This window comes from Arvicola amphibius, chromosome 1, assembly GCF_903992535.2.
Source record: "Arvicola amphibius chromosome 1, mArvAmp1.2, whole genome shotgun sequence".
Classification (NCBI taxonomy): domain Eukaryota; kingdom Metazoa; phylum Chordata; class Mammalia; order Rodentia; family Cricetidae; genus Arvicola; species Arvicola amphibius.
Window position 1 is genome coordinate 16,618,433 of NC_052047.1, and position 22,655 is coordinate 16,641,087.

The window sequence follows — 22,655 nt, forward strand, 5'->3', positions numbered from 1 at the left end:
TTCTGATTTTCTTCAAGTAGCTTATTTCTTATAAAATTTGATGGATTACTGTATTCGAGGTATTTGTTTTTGTTTTGCTAATTTTTATTGAACATACATTTTTCATACAATACTTTCTAATCACAGGTTTCCCTTTCCTCATCTTCTCCCAGACCTTCCCCCCACTCCCACTCATCCAACTCCATGCTTTCTCTTTAAAAAACAAATAGGCAACTAACAAAACAAACCAAGGTAGAACAAAACAATCAAACAGGAGGGAAAAGAAACAAGGAAAAAGCACAAGAAGCAAACACGTGCACACATACGCACAGGCAGAAACCCATAAAACACCAAGTCAGAAAACATTAGAGAAACAAGGTATTTCTCTTATTCCTCATTTGCATATCTTTTTCTAGTGAGATCTATTCACATTCTTAACGATGGTATTTACTAAATACCCAACTCAAAAATGCATGCACATATGTAGTTTAAAATAAATTTCTAAAACATTATAATTCTCTGTAAATAGCCTCAGGGGCATAACCAGAAGTGTCCCTTACCAATCTTTTATGTATGTCTCAACCCATGTTGACAATAAAGATGAACCAGTAAGTTAAGGTGACAGCCCAGTCAGTAAAGTGCTTTCTTTGCAATCCAGAGGATATTACATTGACCCCTAGAACTCAGGTTTTTTTAAAAAATATTTATTTATTATGCATACAATATTCTGTCTGTGTGTATGCCTGAAGGCCAGAAGAGGGCACCAGACTTCACTACAAATGGTTGTGAGCCACCATTTGGTTGTTGGGAATTGAACTCAGGACCTTTGGAAGAGCAGGCAATGCTCTTAACCGCTGAGCCATCTCTCCAGCCCCAGAACCCATGTTTAAAAACAAAATCAAAACACAAGCAGCAAACAAACAAAAGCCATGATTTGCAATGGCAGCATGGGGAATGTTCTGAAATATTCCTTTATACTGTGAGATGTGTCACTGTTGGCTTAATAAAAAGCTAAGCAGCCAATAGCTAGGCTGGGTTTTGTTTTAGGTCTAAAACCACTTATGAGTGAACACATATTATATTTGACTTTCTGGGTCTGGGTTACCTCACTCAGTATGGTGTTTTTTGTTTTTTTTTCTAGATCCATCCATTTGCCTGCAAATTTCAAGATGTCATTTTTTTTATCACTGTGTAGTACTCCATTGAGTAAATGTACCACATTTTCTTTATCCATTCTTTGTTTGTGGGGCATCTAGGTTGTTTCCAGGTTCTGGTTATTATAAATAATGCTGCTATGAACATGGTTGAGCACATATCCCTGTGGTATGATTGTCTTTTGGGTATATACCCAACAGTCGTATTACTGGGTCTTGAGGTAGATTGTTTCCGAGTTTTCTGAGAAAACGCCATACTGATTTCCAAAGTGCACTCCCACCAGCAATGGAAGAGAGTTACCCTCACTCTGCATCCTCTCCAGCATAAGATATCATCAGTGTTTTCGATCTTGGCCATTCTGACAGGTGGAAGTTGGAATCTTAAGAGTTGTTTTGATTTGCATTTCTCCGATGCTAAAGATGTTGAGCATTTCCTTAAGTATCTTTTAGCCCTTTGAGATTCATCTGTTGAGTTACCTTTTTAAGTCTGTACCCCATTTTTCACTGGATTATTAGTTCTTTTGATGTCAAGTTTTGAGTTCTTTGTATATTTTGGAGATCGGCCCTGCCTGATGTGGGATTGGTGAAGATCTTTTCCCATTCTGTAGGCTGTCGTTTTGTCTTGTTGACCATGTCCTTTGCTTTACAGAAGCTTCTCAGTTTCAGGAGGCCCCATTTATTGTTTCTCTCAGGGTCTGTGCTACTGGGGTTATATTTAGGAAGTGGTCTCCTGTGCCAATGTGTTCAAGTGTACTTTCCACTTTCTCTTCCATGAGATTCAGTGTGGTTGGTTTTATGTTGAGGTCTTTGATCCACTTGGACTTGAATTTTGTGCACGGCAATAGATATGAATATATTTTCATTCTTCTACATGTTGATATTCAGTTATGCCAGCACCATTTGTTGAATATGCTTTCTTTTTCCCATTTTATAATTTTAGTTTGTCAAAAATCAGGTGTTCATAGGTGTGTGGACTGATATCCATATCTTTGATTCAATTCGATTGGTCCTCCTGTCTGTTTTATGCCATTAACGGGTTGTTTTCATTACTGTATCTCTACATTAGAGTTTGAAGCCCAGGATTGTGGTGCCTCTAGAAGTTCTTTTGTTGTACAGGATTGTTTTGGCTGTCCCGGGATCTTATTCTTCCATATGAAGTTGGGTACCGTTCTTTCCAGGTCTAGTAGCTGAACATTCTTACTAGCAGTTGTTCAAGTTCTCCTCCAACCCACACTTCTACAGCCTTCTGACTAGGGTGAAATGAAACCTGAGTGGTTTGGATTTGCATCTTCTTCATGTTGATGATGATGAGCATTTGTAATGTATTTCTTGGCTATTTTTTATGCATGCCAGTAGTGTGTGTGTGTGTGTGTGTGTGTGTGTGTGTGTGTGTGCGCGCGCGTGCGCGCATATGCATGCATGCACTGGGCGAGAAAGCCAGAAAACGGGACCATCCTAGAGCTGGAGCAGGAGTTCCAGGCAGCAAGTCTACAAACCCAACCTTTGTGAAAAAGACAAATGGAAGATCTGAATTACTATAAAACTACAATAAACAATCAAAACGGTGCTGACAAAAGAACAGACAACATACCAACCAAACAGAATAAAGAACCCAGGAAATGGCTTGAATAAAGACAGTCAGCTGATCACTTTAGAAAGAGGAGCAAAGACGGTGCTGAAGCAGGTATACATATGCACACAAACCCACAGACAGACCTAACACCTTCAAACACTCCAAATGGAGCACAGATCTAGATGGGAAACACAAAGCCATAAAATTCCTAGAAGAAAACCAGATAATTTCTGGTTCAGAAAATTTAAACTCTCTCACTATAGTTCAAAAAATTTAAATGTATTTATTAACAAGCATTTAAGGTGCCAAACTTATTTATATCAAACAAGAAAAAGGTCAGATATATCATCACAAGACAATTTATTTTTTGTTATTACAGATTTAAAGTTGAATCCGCTTTGCAAAGATCAGTGCTACTGTACTTGTTAACCCACTAAATTATCATCTTTGAATAAGAAACCAAAAATAAAAGGTAACATTTTTACAAAGGAAAATTATAGCTTCAAAATAAATGCAATTCTTCATTTCAAGAAATTATACGTTTTTCCTAATGTGAAGTAGAAAGGCTAATTACCTGGTAAAAATAACGCAGAACTTAACTTAAAAGACTACACTGGAAAAAAAACAATAAAAATACTTCTTTAATTATACACAGGATGTTCCCAGCTAAACATCAAAGAGGTTTAGAGATACATGCATTGTTGACAGGAACTTAAAGCCTTTGGGAATTTGTTAAAGTTATTTCCTAGTTCAACAAAAAAACTAACATTTCCATGATACACTATATATAAAGCAAAATTGTTTTATCAACTATTTCTCTGTAAGTATAAGAAATTTTAGAAAAACTCTACAAAGCAAACTATGAAGTGAAGTTGTGATCACAACAGTCTCCCAGCAGAAGTGTGTGCCTTCCATCTTAGATGGCCTGGCACAAGCAGACAGAAGAGCTGAAGTGCTCCACCATCAACCTCTGTGTCTTACCATGTATAAAGGCAGAGAGACTAATTCAATACAGGGCCAATGCAAAACTTGTCATTATATTCTATCATCATTTTACATAAAAACGGAAAGAAACAGAGGAAAACCTATTCTTGTATCTCAAGTGATTTCAAGAAAATCAGAGCCAGCTCTGGGGGGGGACAACAATGAACGGAGACAGAGGTGGGTGGAGCTCTTTTGAGTTCAAGGCTAGCCCGGTCTTTACACTGAATTCCAGGTTAGCCAGAGCTGTAAAGAGACTTTGTGTCAAAAAACAAACAAACAAACAAACAAAAAACCAAGAAAACAAAAGCAAAACATAATTTAAACAAGCATTTAAACTATAGTAATCCAGGAAAAGCAGTAGCTAATTTAATGAAGTTTTATACTCATGTAATAAATGTCTTAGCCACCTTTTAAATATTCTTCCATTCTCTAAAATTTACTTTCACAAAAAAAAAAAAAAAAGAAACAAGTACTCATCGCAGATGAAGAAACATGTAAAGATTAAATGATTTATAAAGTAATTACACCATTACCACACTGGGAACAGAATTTAACCTCTTTCTCTACAAATGCACCACAGACACATGAATAAACATCAATGAGGTGATGATCACATGGTCAACTTTAAGTGGGGTGAAGGGAGAGGTACTTGATAAAAACAACACTCAGGGCTGAGAAACTTCACTGTAGAAAGGTTCCCCAGCATGAGACCCTGTGCTCAATGTCCAGCACCACCAAAGGGAACAAGATGAAAAACAAACACACTTCAAACAAATCCCTATTATAGGGATTCCCCAAACTATGCCTTTCAGCTTGTAATAGCTATGCTAACTTACAAATACGTACGCCCTCTATATGTAATACTAACGGAGTGAGACAACAAGGAAAACCTGCTCAGGACAACAACCGAGAAGGAAGACGGCTGGGCCTTTCCTAACAGTGGCCCACTCATGTCACTGATTCTGGGGACATCTACCTCCACACTTCCTGTGTTTGAGAGAACACCTGATTCAAAACTGAGGGAGGGAAGTCAAGGAAGAAAGGGAGTAAAGGAGGGACACAACGTTTTACCGGGGATTCTGAATATTAAATAAAATAGGTATACAAAGAAAAGGTTGTTCTCCTTAAAACGAAACTGGTTTAAAAACGTGACTCCTCTGAAGACCTTCGCATGAAATCAAGCTACGAGGACACGCAGACAGAAGCTTCTGGAGACATTCTGTTGCCTGCAGTCTTCCGTTCAATCACAAAGTACTCAAAAACTCTTTCACCTGAGGAAGTAAAAAAATTAATATAATTCCTTCAATTAATTTGATATCTAATATTTATCTTCATCTACAGAAAAGTCGAACACACCAATTATATAAATAACCATCACAATATTTTTAAAACAAATACTAAGTATTTCAATAGTAGGGTAAACAGTCTAAAATAATTAATTAATTTACATTTAAGACTTATATAATTAAAAAAAGATTGATACAATTTTAAAAGACCTCTAATTTTATGCACGTTCTCTCTCTCTCATATATATATATATATATATATATATATATATGTTTTTCAAGATGGAATTTCTGTGTAGCCCTGACTGTCCTATAACGAGTTCTGTAGTCCAGACTGCTCTTGAATTCACAGAGATCCACCTGCCTCTACTTCCCAAGTGCTGGCATTAAAGATGTGCACCACCACCTCTGGGCTATGGTCTCTGTATTTTTAAATAATGTAGATCAATGATATGTACAGTCTTAATACTGGTATTTATAAGAGATTAAACACCTTTGCAATTCAAACATATAAATCTATAATATTAAGGATAGAATTTATTTTTATTTTTTGTGTGAACATTTTGCCTGCATACATGTCTAGGTACCATGTGCATGTCTGGTGCCTAGAGAGAGGAGAAGACAGCATCGGATTCCCAGAAACTGGAGTTACGGCCAGTTGCAAGACAGCATGAGGTGCTGGGAATCCTACTCCTTTGAAGAGCCAAGGCATACATTTCTAGAATGTTAGTGTACAGGCAAAGCTACGTAAGTTCTGAATAAACCTAGCCAACAGATGAAGACTATAATGCAAGACTGTAATTCTCCACTCTAGACTATAAAATTCTCCTTAAAAGATAAAGGTTGTTGGGGCTGGAAAGATAGCTCAGCGGTTAAGAGCACTGCCTGTTCTTCCAAAGGTCCTAAGTTCTATTCCCAGCAACCACATGATGGCTCACAACCATCTGTAATGAGATCTAGTGCTGTCTTCTGGCCTGCAGCATACATGTGGGCAGAACACTGTATACATAATATATAAATTTAAAAAAAAGATAAAGATTGTTGCCTTTGAAAAATACCCTCCCCCAAATCCCAGGATTATAATTATAAAAAATGTGACATTTTCCAGGTCTAAAAAAGTGTTTACTTAAAGCTAAGAAATGTGGCACTGAGAGATGACTGTTGTTTAAGAGAAGTTGCTGTTCTTGCAGAGGACCCAGGTTTGATTCCCAGCACCCATATGACAGCCACTACCACCTGTAAAGCTATTTCTAGGGGATCCAACTCTCCTGGCCTTCTGGAGCACTGCACACATGTGGTACACTGCACCACATACTTACAGACACAACACATTAAAAAATAAATTGAAGTTTAAAATAATAGGGACTAGAAATTGGCTCAGTGGTTAAGAGCCCGGGCTGCCTTCCAGAAGTCCTGGGTTCAATTCTCAGCACCCACACAGTGGCTCACTGGGATCCAACGCCCCCTTCTGGTGTGCAGATACATATACAGGCAAAATACCCAAATAAACGAATCTTTTTTTTAAAAGGCTTTTAAATAATAAAATTAAAGTGGTTTTACAGATTCAGTTAAATTCGTGCTTATTATAACTGCTGCTAATTTTAATAGTGTCATATTTTAATTCTACCTTATATTTTAATATCATAAATCATAACTAACTTGAGTTTTCTACATATGTACTACTTTATATGAAAAGGCTACCAACCATACACAGCAATATTTTTCAAATGTTGAGGTTTTCCATTTTTGAGATATAGTCAATATTTTATTATAGTAAACAGCCAAATATTTCATGAGAAAAAAACAAACAGAAATAGCCCCTAAGTTTCTCTCAAAACTAAACAAATTTATGCTTTTTTCCTAGACATGAGATCACTAAGTTAATTAATGGTAGATAAGGACTTATTATACAATTCTTTCTATTATTACCTTAATGTTCTTCAGTAAGTCTCTCCCGTATATGTATAAATTACATTACTCATTTAGACAATGATCAACTCTCATTTTTCTGAATGTTAAATTGACCTCTGTTAAAATAATGACTCAAGGATTAGAATAAGGCCAATTCATCCTTGACATGGTCTCCAACAAATAGATAAACTACCATTGCTTAATCTCCAAAAATCAGCTAAAAATGAATGAGAGTATATCCTACGACTTTAAATGCCCTCCATACTGGATTCCTTGAAAAAGATAAACTAATTTTAAGCAGTTTCTATTAAAGCATATATATGTGTGTGTGTGTGTGTGTGTGTATATATATATATACACATATGTATGTGTATATATATGTATATGTATATGTACGTGTGTGTGTGTGTGTGTGATGCGCGAAGGAAAAAGTGGGACAAAGAAGGAGAAAAGGATGAGAAAGAACATAGTGCTTCAAAGACAGATCCCTGCCTTCTTCTTCAAGAGAGGGTTTCTCTGCAGCTTTGGAGCCTGTCCTATACCAGTCCTAGCTGTTCAGGCATCTGCTTTGTAGACCAGGCTGGCCTCGAACTCACAGAGATCCACCTGCCTCAGCCTTACGAGTGCTAGGGTTAAATAAAAGGTGTGCACCACCACCACCCGGCTAGACCCCGAGCCCCTCTTAATGTACTTTTATAGAAGCTTTTCTGTAGGCAGCTGTTTTTACAAATTAATATAGCTGTCTTAGACAAACAAACACGAGGTTTTTTTTTTCCTAAACAGACCTTCTCAACCAGGCTTTCATGCTTGTCTTTAAAGTCTTCATTGACATCCAGTGTGAGGATAGGCACCTCATGAAGATAATCAAAGTTGGTTCTGTTTAAAAAGAAAGACGAACAAAATCAGAAAAGCACTAAATCCAGGAAAAAAACAACTAACTCATATTCATTGTCACTCCCATGCTAGACTAAAGTTATCCTGCAGAGAAGCAGTTGGCAGTCTCTTCTTTACAGTAGATTTACTACTATGTGTACAATCATCTCAGCTGCAGAATATGTAAAACTAGGCATTTATGTATGTCATTCCTCAAGAACCAAAACCATGAGAAAGTTCTTATATTCTAGCTACTGGTGTATAAAGCAGTTGTAGAGTGTTTGCCTAGCGTGTCCAAGGCAGTGGGCTCCATTCCCAGCACTGCGGAAAACAGAAAACTAAACTCAGAAAAGCCATTCAGAGCCTCAGGCGCTATGCAGTTACATACTGCCCAAGAGCTGACTCGGACAAAGTTGATGCCTCAAGTCCTGGCTGAAGACACAGTTTAAACTCTATCCCAGTAGCTTCCCCTGGCCCTGTGGGATGCATTCCAGGATTCCCTGTAAGACTGAGATCACGGTAACATCTACGCCATATGCACTGTTTTTTTTTTTTTTCTTACACATAACATATACATATAACTCTAACACTATTTCTACCTTAAAACCGCCTTTTCCTTTCCCTAAACTGAGAGCGTTCCCCTTTCTACTTAAAGAGCATCACAGCTTCTCTCTGGCATAAGGTTGCCATATCCCTCAGGACTCAAGCATTACTGAATAAGAGAAGGTATACTTGACTATAAGCACTATCATATACGACAATCTCAAAACGGAACAGTTACTAAATGACCATCGAGCACATCCTGTACATGCTTAGACAAGCTGGACAGAGAGAAAACTCCTATCCTGAGCACTTCTGGGTGGAACCGGACAGAGCGGGACAGCAGAGTGTTTCAACACTACTCAGGATGGATGGCAGTGTCGTCCAGTATGGTCTCAAGCAACTGTACAGCCACAGTCTCCCAGGAGACAGGACTACAGCCAGCAAGACACAGCCATCTTAGCAAGCAACTCTAAATCCATGAATTCTTTCTGAAATTTCACATTTAATATTTTTGAATTAAGGCTAATAATGTATAACTGGAAGTAAAAAGTTAAAACAGATACAACATCAGACAGACTATGCTGCCTTAAAATTATTCCTGAGTTTATCTTAGTAATATACAAAGACACAGGCTTATTTTATCACTTTAAGTAAAAATACCAATAGAAGATACTAGTCACAAAAATCTTCAAACAAGTGACTTAACTATGAATACATGAGTAAAAATAAAGATTTAGCTGAGCAGTGGTAGCATACACATTTAATCCCAGCACCCAAAGGCAGAGGCAGGCAGATCTCTGAGTTCAAGGCCAGCCTGGTCTACAGGGTGAGTTCCAGGACAGCCAGGGCTACAAGAAAATACCCAGTCTCAAAAAAACAAATTACTCACATCGCCCATCTCCTAGACTAAAATCCGATAAAGGGAACCACAGTGAAGAGCAAACAGTGAGAAGGCCTTACTTCAGAGTCCGGTGAAGGAGCCAGCTCTCGTGTTTATAGTGGAGTTTCTCTAAGTATTCGAGAGGAATGCCTTGCTCTTCGTTTCTTCCCCGTAAAAATATTCTACTTAAGCATTTCTAAAAGTGAACAATAAGAAAAACTTGAGCAACGACTTGTGTCTACTATCGTTAAGATTTCCTTTCTGCTGTCTTCATGTTAGCCAAATCCCTGTATTTGTATTTCTTCTAGAAAGTCGATATAGGTAATTTTTTCCCTGTGTTATTTTAGTCAGATGATAGTTTTCAATTAAGCTGAACTTTGAAAAATAAATCAGTATCCATATATGAAACACACTAATCTAATTAAGTATTATAAAAGGAGGGAGGGAGCTGAAGATCATTAAATATAATCAGTGTGTCAATCTATCCATCCTAATTGGCCATTAAGCAAATGTGTTTGGCCGGACTTCACCCCTGTAAGAGCGGCTCATCCCTGGATGGACGCTCTGAACCACCAGAACCTAAAAGAACACGGAGTCCTTTATACCTGCCTTCTATCTGTGTGACAGAGCAAGATGGCCACCAGCCACCATGGCTTTTCAGCACTTGAAGCAAGGCTAACGTGGTGACCAAAGAAAAGAATTTAAGCTTTATATATGATTTTAATAATCATAAACTTAAATAGTCACATTTGACTGTGTGACTCTAAATCATTTTTCTCTAACAGTATACATATAAAGGAAATTCCACACAATTTGTGGGAGCTCATCAACACCCAGATATAAGAACCACCACACTGTGCTCTGTGGTGACACACCTGTCTACGATGCTCAGTTCGATCCGAGTTCGATCCCCAGCGCTGCAGAAGAAAACAAGGACCCCCAACAAGTACCATTCCCAGACTACGGCAGCCCATGAACTGTGACACAGTCTGCTAATAATCTCTTTTCAATTAATTTTCAATTACAAGATACAAATGAGCCCAGTGTGGTCACGTATGCCCTTCAGTCCCTGCACCCAGGAGGCAGAGGCCAGCCTGGTCTTGTCTGAGCTTGTCTCTAAACACGAAAATAGGTCATAAATGAGGGCTTGGGAATACAGCCGTCAGTAAAGCACTGACCACACCAGCACATGGACCTGTGCTAGATCCCGGCACACACAAAATCTTGGAGAGGCAGAAGCAGGCACATCCTCTGGTTGCTGGCCAGCTGCTTCAGGTTCAGAGACCTTGTCTCAAAAATAAGGGGCTGAGACAGAGAGAAGCAGTCTTCTCCAGGGATATGGTAGGTTATCCAATCCCAAGCAGCCAGCCCCAAACACATACTCATGGGAGCAAGAAGGCTGTGTTTATAAATTTATATACACATACATATGTAACAATAATAATTAAAACTTAAAAGGTCATGATTTTGAAAGTGAGGACATGGGAGAAGTTAGAAGAAGGAAGGGGAAAAGGAAACAGAATACTGATCTATGAAATTCCTACTGGCCAGTCAGTCTAGCTGACTGGACCTTTCTGGACTCATGTAATATAATACATAAATAGAAAATGAATTTACCCAATAAAAGGTGTATTTCTCGGGGAGTTCTCTTCTTTGAAAACAAGATGTCTAAATCTCTTTCAAGTGTGCCACTATTTCTTTGTACCAATTCACAAGTAACCATAAAATGTTTCTTAAAGTGGTCCTCCGATAGCTGTATTCATAAAGCAGGCATCTGTGAAGTTTCCACTATGTCCCCAGACCTTCTACTGCCCCTAGAAACGCCACAATAACTAAAACAACTCTCCTAAGTCCCACTTAATCAAGTTGGTATTTTAGAAGTTGCTTTGACAAGTCTCTTACTCTAGCTCTGATGGGACAAGAAGCTGAGTTAGGAATTTAAAAAAAAAAAGGATTGGTGAAGGACAGAGAAAACTAATCTTGATTTGCTGCATCTGGACTTCTAGTTTGCTGAGGAATTCTATACCACTCTGAGTTTCCAGGTTAGGAGAGTTGATTTTATTTATTTATTTTTAACTTTATGTCTCTGAGGGCTAGCTGTATGCATATCTGGCCACCTCACGTGTATAGCGCCCATAGGGGCCAGAAGAGGGCATCAGAGTCTCTGGAACTGGAGTAACAGATGATTGTGAGCCACCATGTGGATGCTGGGAATTGAACTTCGGACCTCAGGAAGAACAGTCAGCTTTCTTAACCACTGAGACATCTCTCTAGCTTGGAAGTTGGTATTAAATTGTCATTACTACATCCGTCTTGTGATTTCTGTTACTTCAGAATTTCAATGGCACAAGCAAATGTTTATTGGTCTCACCTCTGGAGTAGCTCGAAGATAAATGATTCCATCCAGCTCAAGACTTTGCCCAAACTGGCTATTCATCCAGTCATGCCAGTCCTGATATATTGTCCACTCTGTTTCATTCATGCAGTCAGATTCATACAAATTAGATGCGAAAATATACCTGAAAGAGAATCTTCATCAGCCTACACATCCTTCAAACACAGACACACCAATTATGACAGAGGAAATGGGCGTAAAACACACTCCTAAATCCTGTGGCAACGAGCGCCTTGGAAAACATCCACAAAAAGTCTTTCCGAATACTGGAAATGAGTTCTTTCCCAGCAGCTCTCAAGAAGGATCCCTGGAGGTCCCCAAGCTCCTTCCAGGTCTGTGAGAACAACTTACTTCATACACTACTACACTTCAACCAAAATACATATACACAAATATAAATATACAAGTGTGGATAAAAACCCAGTTATTAATTCAGACATTAAAGAGCTACAAACATAATGGAAAGCAGTGCTACTCCTTTCACTCTATTTTTGTTTTAAAACCTTTTATCAGAAGTTTTCTATGTTAATACAGAGGATGTTTATTATTGATTCTTTCATTTTATATTTTGTATATTGATTGTATACTGATTCTTAATCTTAATTTCTAATATACGTATCAAGTGGCAAAACTTTTTAGACTACTTTACAATTAAAAAAAAAAGGGGGGGGGATCCTGAGACCAAAAACTTTATGGGCCTCTATTCTGAGATAATCAAGGAGGTCAAAAGGCAGAGTAATTCTAAAACGCCTTTAGAAATTTTCAATTTTTATCTTCTTTTTCTAGGCAAGAGTCTAGGATATAAACCCAGATATATTCAGAACAGATGAGAATTCTAAGGGGTTGGAGAGAAAGGGGGCTCTGTCATAATGTCATTAGCACCTCAATCAATGCTAAAGCTATTTTTCAATGTCATTTTCTATCTAAAACCTCTAGCTCAGCCTCCAATTTGACTACCAGGAAATGAGAAAAAAAGGAAGTTGTCTAGTTATAAACTCCAAAGAGCCAAATATAAGCCATTTGCATACCTGTCACTATACACAGATCGCTCAAAAAATAATACGGGTTTCTCTGCATCTTTGAGCTTGCCATTGAGGGAGGCAAGTTGAGCTCGGATCCGGCTGAGACAGGCATAGGATTGGAAGGTAAAAGACCACCGTTCAGGTTTCTCATACATCATCTGAAGAACATTCCCACCACTTTTCTGAGACGTTGTCAATTCCTAAATTGGCAAAAGAGGTAAACAAACAAACAGAGAACTAAGACTGCCAATAGGATGACTTTAACTTTTTTGTTTTGTCTTGTTTTCTGAGACAAGGTCCCACTATGTAGCTCTGGCTGTCCAACTCAGGATACGGACCAAGCTGTCCTGGAAGTCACAGACACTCACCTCCTGCCTCTGCCTCACAAATGTTAGGATTAAAGAGACGAGCCACAATGCCCCTGGCTATTTTAACTTTTTAAGAGGTTCAAAAAGAGAAATTGGGGGGAAGGGTCCTGGAGAGCAGGCTCTATGATGAAGAGCACCTCTGCTCTTGGAGAGGACAAAGGTCGGGCTCCAGCATCCATGCAGTGGTGAAAAAACGTAATTGTGATCCCAGAAGATCTTACCCTCCTCTGGCCTCATGGGCGCTGCACCACAATACAGACATATATACAGGCAAAAGGCCATACAAAATAAATAAATTTTTAAAAAATTTTTCATAAATACATTAGCAAAATCAAAACATTAAACTCCTTCTCCTCACTCTTTTCTTACCTGATGTCTAAAATAAGCCTTTCTCACAAGTGACGACCTACAGAAAAAAATGTCAATACTTAAAAGCTAAATAAAAATATTTGATTTATACATTCTTTTTTAAAACAGAAAAGATAGAGAATATTGTACTCCTATTGCCTTCTCAGAATAATCAGCTATGGGCCTGGCAAGGTCAGAGGAAGTGCTGGCCACTCAAGCGTGATGATACCAGTTTGACCCCTGGAATCCATACAAAGGTAGAAAAACAGCAACTACAAAAGTCTGTCCTCTGACTTCCACGTATACTCACACACTAGCATAGATAGGCACAAACAAAATTTTTTAAAAACCCATCTACATGGGGGCTGGGGCAACAGCTCATTGGCTAAGGGCATTTACTCGTCTTGCACAGGACTCAGGTTCAGTTCCCAGCACCCATGTGGCAGCTACTGTAACTCCAGTTTCAGGAAATGTGACACCCTCTTCTGATCTGGTGCACATATGCATATATAAACGTAGGCAAAACACTCATACACTTAAAAAAGTAAACAATCTCTAAAAAAAATCAGCTACTGCTAAGTCACACACCTCTCTCAGGTGAGACACATATACTCCCAGTTAATCAGCTTCCACCAGTCCCCGATTTTCTTTTTTTTCTTTTGTTTTGGTTTTTCGAGACAGGGTTTCTCTGCAGCTTTTTTAGAGCTTGTCCTGGAGCTAGCTCTTGTAGACCAGGCTGGCCTCGAACTCACAGAGATCCTCCTGCCTCTGCCTCCCGAGTGCTGGGATTAAAGGCGTGCGCCACCACCGCCCGGCTAGTCCCCGATTTTCTAACAGATCAAACTTAAGGGTGCTCTTCCACTTACAATGGGATTCTGTCCTTAGAAATGAATCCCGAACTGAAATTATGGAAGGGCAAAATGCATCAAAGCTTAAAAAGATAGTACATGACAGGAAACTTCTCATTGTTTTGAGCCACTGTGATTTCACTGCTGGTGTCTACCACAAGAGAGTATCACATCTCTATGAGTTCGAGGCCAACCTGGTCTACAGAGAGAGTTCTAGGACAGTCAGGATACACAGAGGAACCCTGTCTCGGGGAGGTAAAAGAAGGAAGCAACTAAATAAAAGCTTTGAGACTACATCATGCAAATCAGCAAAGAGAGTAAACTACTGCTTTAAGTGAGCCTGCAAAACAGAGACTAATAACAATCATCTGTTGGTTCTCAAAATCATTCTGCCAGAATTTAGGGAATGGGGAAGGAAACCACATAGTGTTTGTACTTTACCATGTCTTATTCTGACAGACTGGAGGTAGACGGTTGGTAGCACAGTAACACTTCAGCCACTAGATGGCAGGTATAAAAAACCCACTAAACAAACAGCTACAGCCAAGTAAGTTAAGCATACAGACGGACAGTTAGTTACTGAGGGAAGAGAGGAAGGCTCTAATGCCGAGTTCTTCCAACTCCACAACCTCCAGGAAGCAAAACAAGATCCAAGGGAGGACTGGTGGTTAGGTCTCCACACGGTCCACTCCTCAGTGATGACAGGATACTAAGATAGTCGAGTTTCAGAGACTGGGTGATTCATATTCTAAGTGCAAAGACCAGACCAAGAATGAGTTGGAGAAGGGCTGGATGAAGAGTAAAAGCCATTTCACTTGTGCTGCTTTGTGCGGTGCTAAGGCTGAAACCCAGGGCACTGGGCACGCTAGGTAAGCAACCTACTGTTGTGCTATATCCTAGCCCTGAACCCCATTTTTTGGAGTCTGAAATTTGTGGAGAGGATCATAGAGACAATATACAAAAATACAGAGAAGCCATCCACCTACTTAATGCTTCATGTTTCATAAAATACTGTTCCCCACATTTTCTGAGGCCTGCTTAAAGCACAGAAGACCATAGCCTCTAACACACAAAACTTAAGAAAATGAATTCAATATGGGGGTAAGTCCCTTTAAGGTTTAGTACTTGATATTCAAAGGCTTGGGATATATTTAGTTGTGCCCCCAGCCTAAAATTAACTATGCTATGAAAGTGTGAGAAATATGTTTAGTTATCAAAACCCTATATCCAAAAGATTCCAGAGAGAGAGAGAGAGAGAGAGAGAGAGAGAGAGAGAGAGAGAGAGAGAGAGAGAATAGAAAAATTCACAAATATCCCTGTGTGGGCTAGTTTTATGTCAACTTGACATAAGTTACAGTCATCTGCGAGGAGGGAACCTCAATTTAGAAAAGGTCCCCATTAAATCTGGCTGTAGGCAAGCCAGCAGGGTGTTGTTTTAGTGATTGATGGGTGAGGGTCAAGTCCACTGTGGGTGGGGCCACCCTGGGCTGCTGGTGCTGGGTGGAGGAAGCCCTTAAGCAGCACGCCTCCTCCATACACACCAACACACACACACCAACACACACACACACACACACAGAGGGTGCTGGCCCTGGGTGGAGGAAGCCCCTAAGCAGCATGCCTCCTCCAGGTTCCTGTCCTGACTTAGGTGCTGAACTGTGATGTGGAAGTCTAAGCCAATAAACCTCTCCTCCCAAAGTTGTTCCTGGTCGTGGTGTTCCGTGACAGCAACAGTCACCCCCGCTAAGACAACCCATGAAGGCTGTAGCTTCCTGCTACTCATTCCCTTCCATATGCCCAATAATTCCCAGAAATCCTCACATCAATAGGTCCCCCCCCTCTTTTTTTTTGTCAAGTGTTTTCAGACTGAACAAGCTTCTAGCAGACCTGTCCAACTTCTCTACTTTCAATTTCGCTTCTCCAGAAATGAAAATGCTTAGGAACCATTAGCACACACAGCCATAACTTCCACTAGGAAAAAGGGAAACTGAAGCCTTTATTCCCCTATTTTCTCATTTGCAAGCTCTACTGAAAAGGGCTAGGAAAATGAACTGTCCAAAATGAACCCTTGTGGAGAATGACCGCATAGGACAGGGAAATAAGGTAGAAATTGATTTCCAGGGGCTGGAGAGATGGCTCAGTGGTTAAGAGCATTGACTGCTCTTCCAGAGGTCCTGAATTCAATTCCCAGCAGCCATATGGTGGCTCACAACCACCGGCAATAAGATCTGGTGCCAACTTCTGTCTGCAGGGACACATGCAGGCAGACCATTGTATACATAATAAATAAATAAATCTTAAAAAAAAAAAAAGAAAGAAATGGATTTCCAATGACAAAGGGCTGAAAAGATTAATAAAATCCAATTACTGGAGGTTTTGGTTTTCTTATATGTTTTCACTTAAATTATAAAAAAAAAAATCACTCAAAAATTGATTTGTAATTAGATTTTTAAATTACTTTCACTTTTTTTTGTTTTTTCGAGACAGGGTTTCTCTGTGTAACAGCTCTGGCTGTCCTGGAACTAGTTGTGTAGACCAGGATGGCCTCAAACTCACAGACCCACCTGCCTCTGCCTTCCAAGTGCCGCGATTAAAGGCGAGCACCATTATTATCAGTTGCTCTACGTTTCTGAACTTTCATAAACCTTAAACTGTGATGTAATAGTGCCTAAATCATAAATGCACAGCTAGACTTGAAGGTGGTTACTGGTGGTGGTGGGCGGGGGGGGGGAGGCAGGAGACAAAACATACTGCTTCCCTAAAAAAATCCTAAAGGATTTTTAATTTTTTTTTTTTTTAATGTGAATGGGTGATTTCTCCGAATGTATGTCTGTGCACTGAGTATGTTCTTGGTACCCACAGAGACCAGAAGAAGGGTATCAGAACCCCTGGAACTGGAGTTACCGACAATTCCAAGCTACGACATGGGTGCTGGGAACTGTACCTCCATCTTGTAGAAGTGAGCCACCGTCAGGCCCTAAAGAATTTCTATTGTATTCACTTAAACTTCACTTGAATACCTCAAACTCATCTTGCGTGTTCTGAACGTTGCACCACCGGGCAACAGGTTCAGGGACCACTTCCCAGTCCTCACAGACTTGCTTCAGGATGTTCACGAACGTGGACTTCCCAGCAGCTGTCACGAAAAGGAAGAGACAAAACTAAGAAAAGGAAACATAACCAACGGTCATCAGCGTTTACAAGATTAAGAGTGAACGGTACATACGCAGAAACAGTTAAGACCTTTCTCTGCACCTTATTTTTATAAATGAAAACTTAAAAGACAGTCCCTAGCCAATTGTGCTGAACAAATTTTTTATTAAGAAAGAGAAGACCTGAAACCCTGGTTAAGTTTATGAACGATATCATGACAGGGAAAAAAAACCATCCACGTTCTGGCCCACCTTCTTTCCTCAGCCAACCCTTAAAAAAAGAACTTTCTGAAGAGTGGTAAAGCCTGTCCTTAAGCCAGTTGTGGGAACTTGACCAAGTCCCTGCCCTCAGTTCCTCATAACCCAGGAAGACAAGGTAGTACTGAAACTATTGGGATGCCCAGTAAATGACTTTCTCCTACCTCTGCTTTCTCTGTCTGAGGAGCTCGCTGAGAGTGGCCTGCACTTCGAACTCCCAATCCAGCAGGCTAAGGTAAACAGATTTTGAATTCTAGCCCAGCCTGGGCTACAAAATGAGACGCATCTCAAAAAAAAAAAAAAAAAAAAAAAAAAAAACCAACAACAACAAAAAAAAAACGATAGCAAGTATAACAACACACACCTATAACCCCAGCACTTGGAAGGCTTAGGCAGTAGGACTGCTCTGAGTTCAAGTTCAAAATGGGCTAAACTGGGCTACACAGTGAGTGCTGAGCCAGCCTGGGCTACAGAGCAAGACCATGCTCCCCACAAAATAAAAAAAAAAAATTAAAAAGGGGAAAAGGAGGGCAGACACCCCAATACAACCAAAATAATTTACCAATAATAAACAAACTATACAATCAATGGGAAGACGCGTCCAATGCTTAAGAGCTGGCGACTATTATATTCTGATCCTAATAAGCCTGTAGTTACAGAAATTATTTTAAGTCTTACAAAGTACTTCCTATGAGTAACAGCTGGAGAAGTCTGCCTCGATTTTATGGTTCCATGCCCTCTATCAAACCCTTAAAAAGAAAAAAAGACAGCTTTACTTTTCCTGATCATTTGCTAGTTTCTAAGGTATCCAGGAAAGAAAAAGACAAAAATAGCTTATGTGTAATCAGGACATGCTATAGTCATCATTTTGGTTATCAATGAGTCTGGACCTTGTGGCGCAGAGGGTGTAGCAGTTCTTCTAATGCCCACCACACCCTTTCTATCATAAGTCACCAAATGTGGCTATAAGAGGCATCACTGGCCAGTATTATATTGTTCCTTCCTCTACCTTACACACACACACACAAACACACCACAAATATATAGCTTTAATATCTTTGCCAAATGTCCACTTCCTTATAAACGGGCTCGGGGTGGGCACCAAGAACTTACCTTTGACTTACAGAAGTACAGGCAAAACTCCAACATTACACAAGGCCAGAAGGGAATCAGGAAGGACCTTAGAGACTCATGCACAGATCAAGGAAAGGGGGATCAATAAGGTGACAGGGTAGGTGAAGAACAGCATATCAAAGGGTATTAAATCCCATAAAGAGAAGAAACAAAGGCAGAGATAAACTGGGGGGGGGCAATTTAGTTGAGGGGGAAACGTGGGTGACCGAAATTCTGTGTGGAAAGGCTAAGTTTACAGATAGTAATGCATCTAGAAGTATGATTTAAATGGTCATCTTTCATTGGCCTCAGTGGAAAAGAGAACATGATATCCAGGGTAGCCAAGAAACACACTGAAGTATCTCAAACTAGTCCAGAATCTAAAGGTACTTAAGGCTAATACATCAAGCCTTCTTCTGACATCGACTACACAAAAAGTTCACAGAATTATACTTTAAAACTGCAAATGTTAAATTTTACTTTAGGCTGAGTAATCAGAGTCAGTTGCACTTCACAAATAATCACTACCCAGTTCCTTCCTGAACATCTGGGAGGGAGATCAGAGCTGGAAAAGGCTAAGAAACTAATATTCTATGAAGGTGAGCGAGCACAACAAGCAAGACCACCTGCTAATAGTTTTCCAAGTCATGGGAGGAGAGGTGATGGCACAGGGTTTGGACACTATGCACTCAAAAGCAGGTAACCAGGCTGGTCTACACAGTGAGTTCCAGGTAGGTCAGGGCTGTACAGTGTACATCTCAAACAAAACACAAACAACAGTCATGGTTAACAAACAAATCCCTAATGCTAAGCAGTCATCACCACGCTACGTCATTCTGAACACACTGAAATGAGTAATAGGACCTCCATAAACCTAATCTATGGGAGTAACTCAGCAACACGGAACAAGAGAAAACAGGTTACGTGACTACGCAACTAAAAATGACCAAACAATCTTCAAATTTTAAAAACAGAAGAATTACATGGTAGTCTTCACTGATTGCACAATTTTTATATCAACAGGACCCAACAAATAAAGGTAAGAGGGATGTAAACAACCGCACAAAGCTACAGGAGTAAGAGGCAAGGGGTGACGCCTCCCTGCAGGAAAGGTAACAAGAGGTTATCTCAGCATGAATAATCTAAATGGCAGTCCCTCCAATACTCGCCAAATTATCAGAATCTTTTTTTTCTGATTGGTCAAAGACCTAGATGCTCAAGGGAAATCTCAATACTTGTAACTAGCTTTTCCTAATTGTGTGCAAAGGCTGGCCATTAACATGCAGCTCTTTCCAGATCACTAGGGAGGAGGTTAGGCAGGAATTTGAGGCACAGATAACACCAGTGCCTCTGTAAGCAGAAAAGCAGCTCTGCATGCAGGTCAACAGGATGCTGACTGAGCCGTTCACAAATGATTTCAGGGCTGAGAAGACTGAAGACGAATAGAGGCAGGGAGATCTCTAGGTGTATGTTGCCTGGGTTTGAGAGAAGGGAGATAGTTATCCATTATGGTTCTTTTCCCAGGGGTCATCCACTGAAATCTACTTCAAAGATGACTTTACAGAGAACGTCCTCCTGTCATTATGTATGGTCATCTTTATCCACTAAGAGGCTGTGTGTTGTCTTGCTGGTAAGCATGACATCTCAAAGAACTTTTAAGAAATATGGATCTCTTCCAATTCGACCTGTGTCTAAGAATGGGGAAAGTAAAGTAAGGCCTCTTGTTTGTGTTTCAGCTCTGCTCTCGTGAAGGCATCCACACCTGCTTGCCTTCTTAAAGAGTGGGTGCTTTGAATGTGATCCAAATGAGGCCGTTTGCGGCACACATCAACAGTCAGCACTCAACCTGCAGCCCCCAAATGACAGCCGTATCAAAACAGGAAGCACCATTAGGTTTCCTGTGGTCGGAAGTGTAAGGGAATGGGAGATTCGTGTTCACCTTGCAAAATCGCATGCATGGTGTAGTTTATCCCAATTCGGGCAGAAATTCTAATGTCTCTGAGCCATACTCCATCCAGGGTCTACCTGCATGTGGGAAAGGGAGTAAAAAATTCCACACCATAAAATCATTAAAAACGCCTTTCCTCGTAATGCCTGCCACAGTCTTAGGAACTGCTACCAACGCCAACCCAAAATGTCGACCACGGAGGAATAGATGAGGTATATGCCATTTAGTGGAATATTAATTTAACACTTTTTTTTAGTACTACAGTGGGCCAGGCGTGGTGGTGCACTCTTTTAATTCCAGTACTTGGGAGGCAGAAGCAGACAGATCTCTGAGAGTTCAAGGCTCTACATAGTGAGTTCCAAGACAGTCAGGATTACATAGAGACTCAAGTCTCAAAAAACCAAATTAAAAAAAAAAAAGTACCACAGAAACAAAGCATGAGCGAAACGTAAAAGCACTCTGGTAAACCATACAAGACATAGAAGACCAGACGCTCTGGTTCTGCTTAAGACACTGTGGAAAAAAAAATTTGCATGGAGTAAAAAGAAACAAGCCAGGGCTTGTACAGGGATGGGAAGGGAGAAAGAGCTGACTACAAAGAAGCACAAAGGGAACTGAAGGGGGAGGAGACGAAAATGTTCTCAATTTTGCGGCAAAACTGTAAGTTAGTGAAACCTACCGTAAGAGCACACCTAAAAAAGGGTGTCGCTTACCTAAGCTACCTCTCAAGACAAGCGGCATCCCCTCCCCTTCCCACCAACTGCGCCCCGGACCCTCGCGTTTGGAAGTTCCCAATAAAGAGAGTGCAGTGGCCCGGAGCGCGCCTCACAAAGCCCCAGGATGGAGTAGGGCCAGAGGAGCCACCGCGCGGGCGCGGAGGGGACGCCGAGCACCGGCACCGGAGCGGGGTCGCCTTACCGATGTTCCCCTCGATGGAGATCTTCTTGATGCGTGTCCCCTCGGAGCTGGCGGAGGGAGAAGGGCAGAACCTCTTAGGCGGGGTGGCCATGCCTGCTCGCGACGGCTCGGGCTCGGGACCTGCAGTAGCGCGGCGGTGCTGGGAGCTCGGGAGGCAGCGTCACACTCGCGCCGGCGGGACCCGCACTTTGACTTTGGCGCGCCGCGGCGCGGGAGGCTGGGCGGGCCCGTGGAGCGGCCACGCCCTGGCGGCCCCGACTCCCACCCTCCACGCCTCTCCCCCCCCCCCCCCATCTCCAGCTGGCGCTGCCGGGAGTGTGGCACCACCCGGCGAGCAGGGCGCCCCGGGGCGCGGAGGGCCGGGGCGGGGTTTGCACGGGGAGTCGTGGGCGGGAAGGGGCGGGGCTTGCGCGATGAGCTCATTCGACGGCAGGGTGTGGGCCTTACAGCGTGAGCCCTTCAGGCTGGGAGGTCTGAACTCTTCTGGAAAGTAGGAAGTAGAAAATTCAAGCTGAAGAGCCTCAGTAGGTGCCTCTACAGCAAGCGCGTAGCCGTCCCGCGCTGTCTTAAAAAAGAGGTTTTTCGTTAACCAGTGACCCAGTGCCCGGAAAGAAAGGAAGTGCCGTGAGTGACAGGAAGGACATTACTACCCCTAGGTATGGTGGAAAAATTTATTTAGATAAATTTAGATAAAAGGGACAGCATAGGTAGAAGCAGGAACATCTGGGAGAGTCGAGTGGACATGACCAGACTGAACTGGGCCATTAGAGAAAAGAAACGTCAGAAGGGGAGACAGGAGAACCAGGTGGAGCATCCAAAAGACCAAAGGTACAAAAGGGAACAAGTAACGTCGTCGTCGTCTCCCTTCCCCCCCTCCCCCCCCCCCCCCCCCCCCCGCTTAAAACAAAGCGCTGGAATTTAAAAGTGTGTCTGTGGACTGACTGAATTTAAGGCCCACTCCCTGAGAAGGAACCCACACCTGACACTGCTAAGGTGGCCTGAGACTAGCTAAGCCAGGGACCTACAGGAAATCCAAATACCGTTCTGCTAAAGGAAAAATAAAACAATGACATTCTGCTCTACCCATAGGTCCCTGATTCAT

General features: G+C 41.2%; 1 protein-coding gene across 1 annotated transcript; it reads right to left on the minus strand.

Annotated features, from left to right (window-relative positions):
• Positions 1-2,964: 2,964 nt before the first annotated feature.
• On the minus strand, positions 2,965-21,787 carry Dck (deoxycytidine kinase). The gene is made up of 7 exons (XM_038338487.1): positions 21,554-21,787; positions 17,185-17,300; positions 12,607-12,800; positions 11,555-11,702; positions 9,264-9,379; positions 7,673-7,763; positions 2,965-4,961 (listed from the first exon to the last, which is right to left on the minus strand). Exons 1-7 carry the CDS (start codon positions 21,642-21,644, stop codon positions 4,935-4,937), a joined length of 783 nt encoding a protein of 260 aa, XP_038194415.1. The 5' UTR covers positions 21,645-21,787; the 3' UTR covers positions 2,965-4,934.
• Positions 21,788-22,655: the final 868 nt, after the last annotated feature.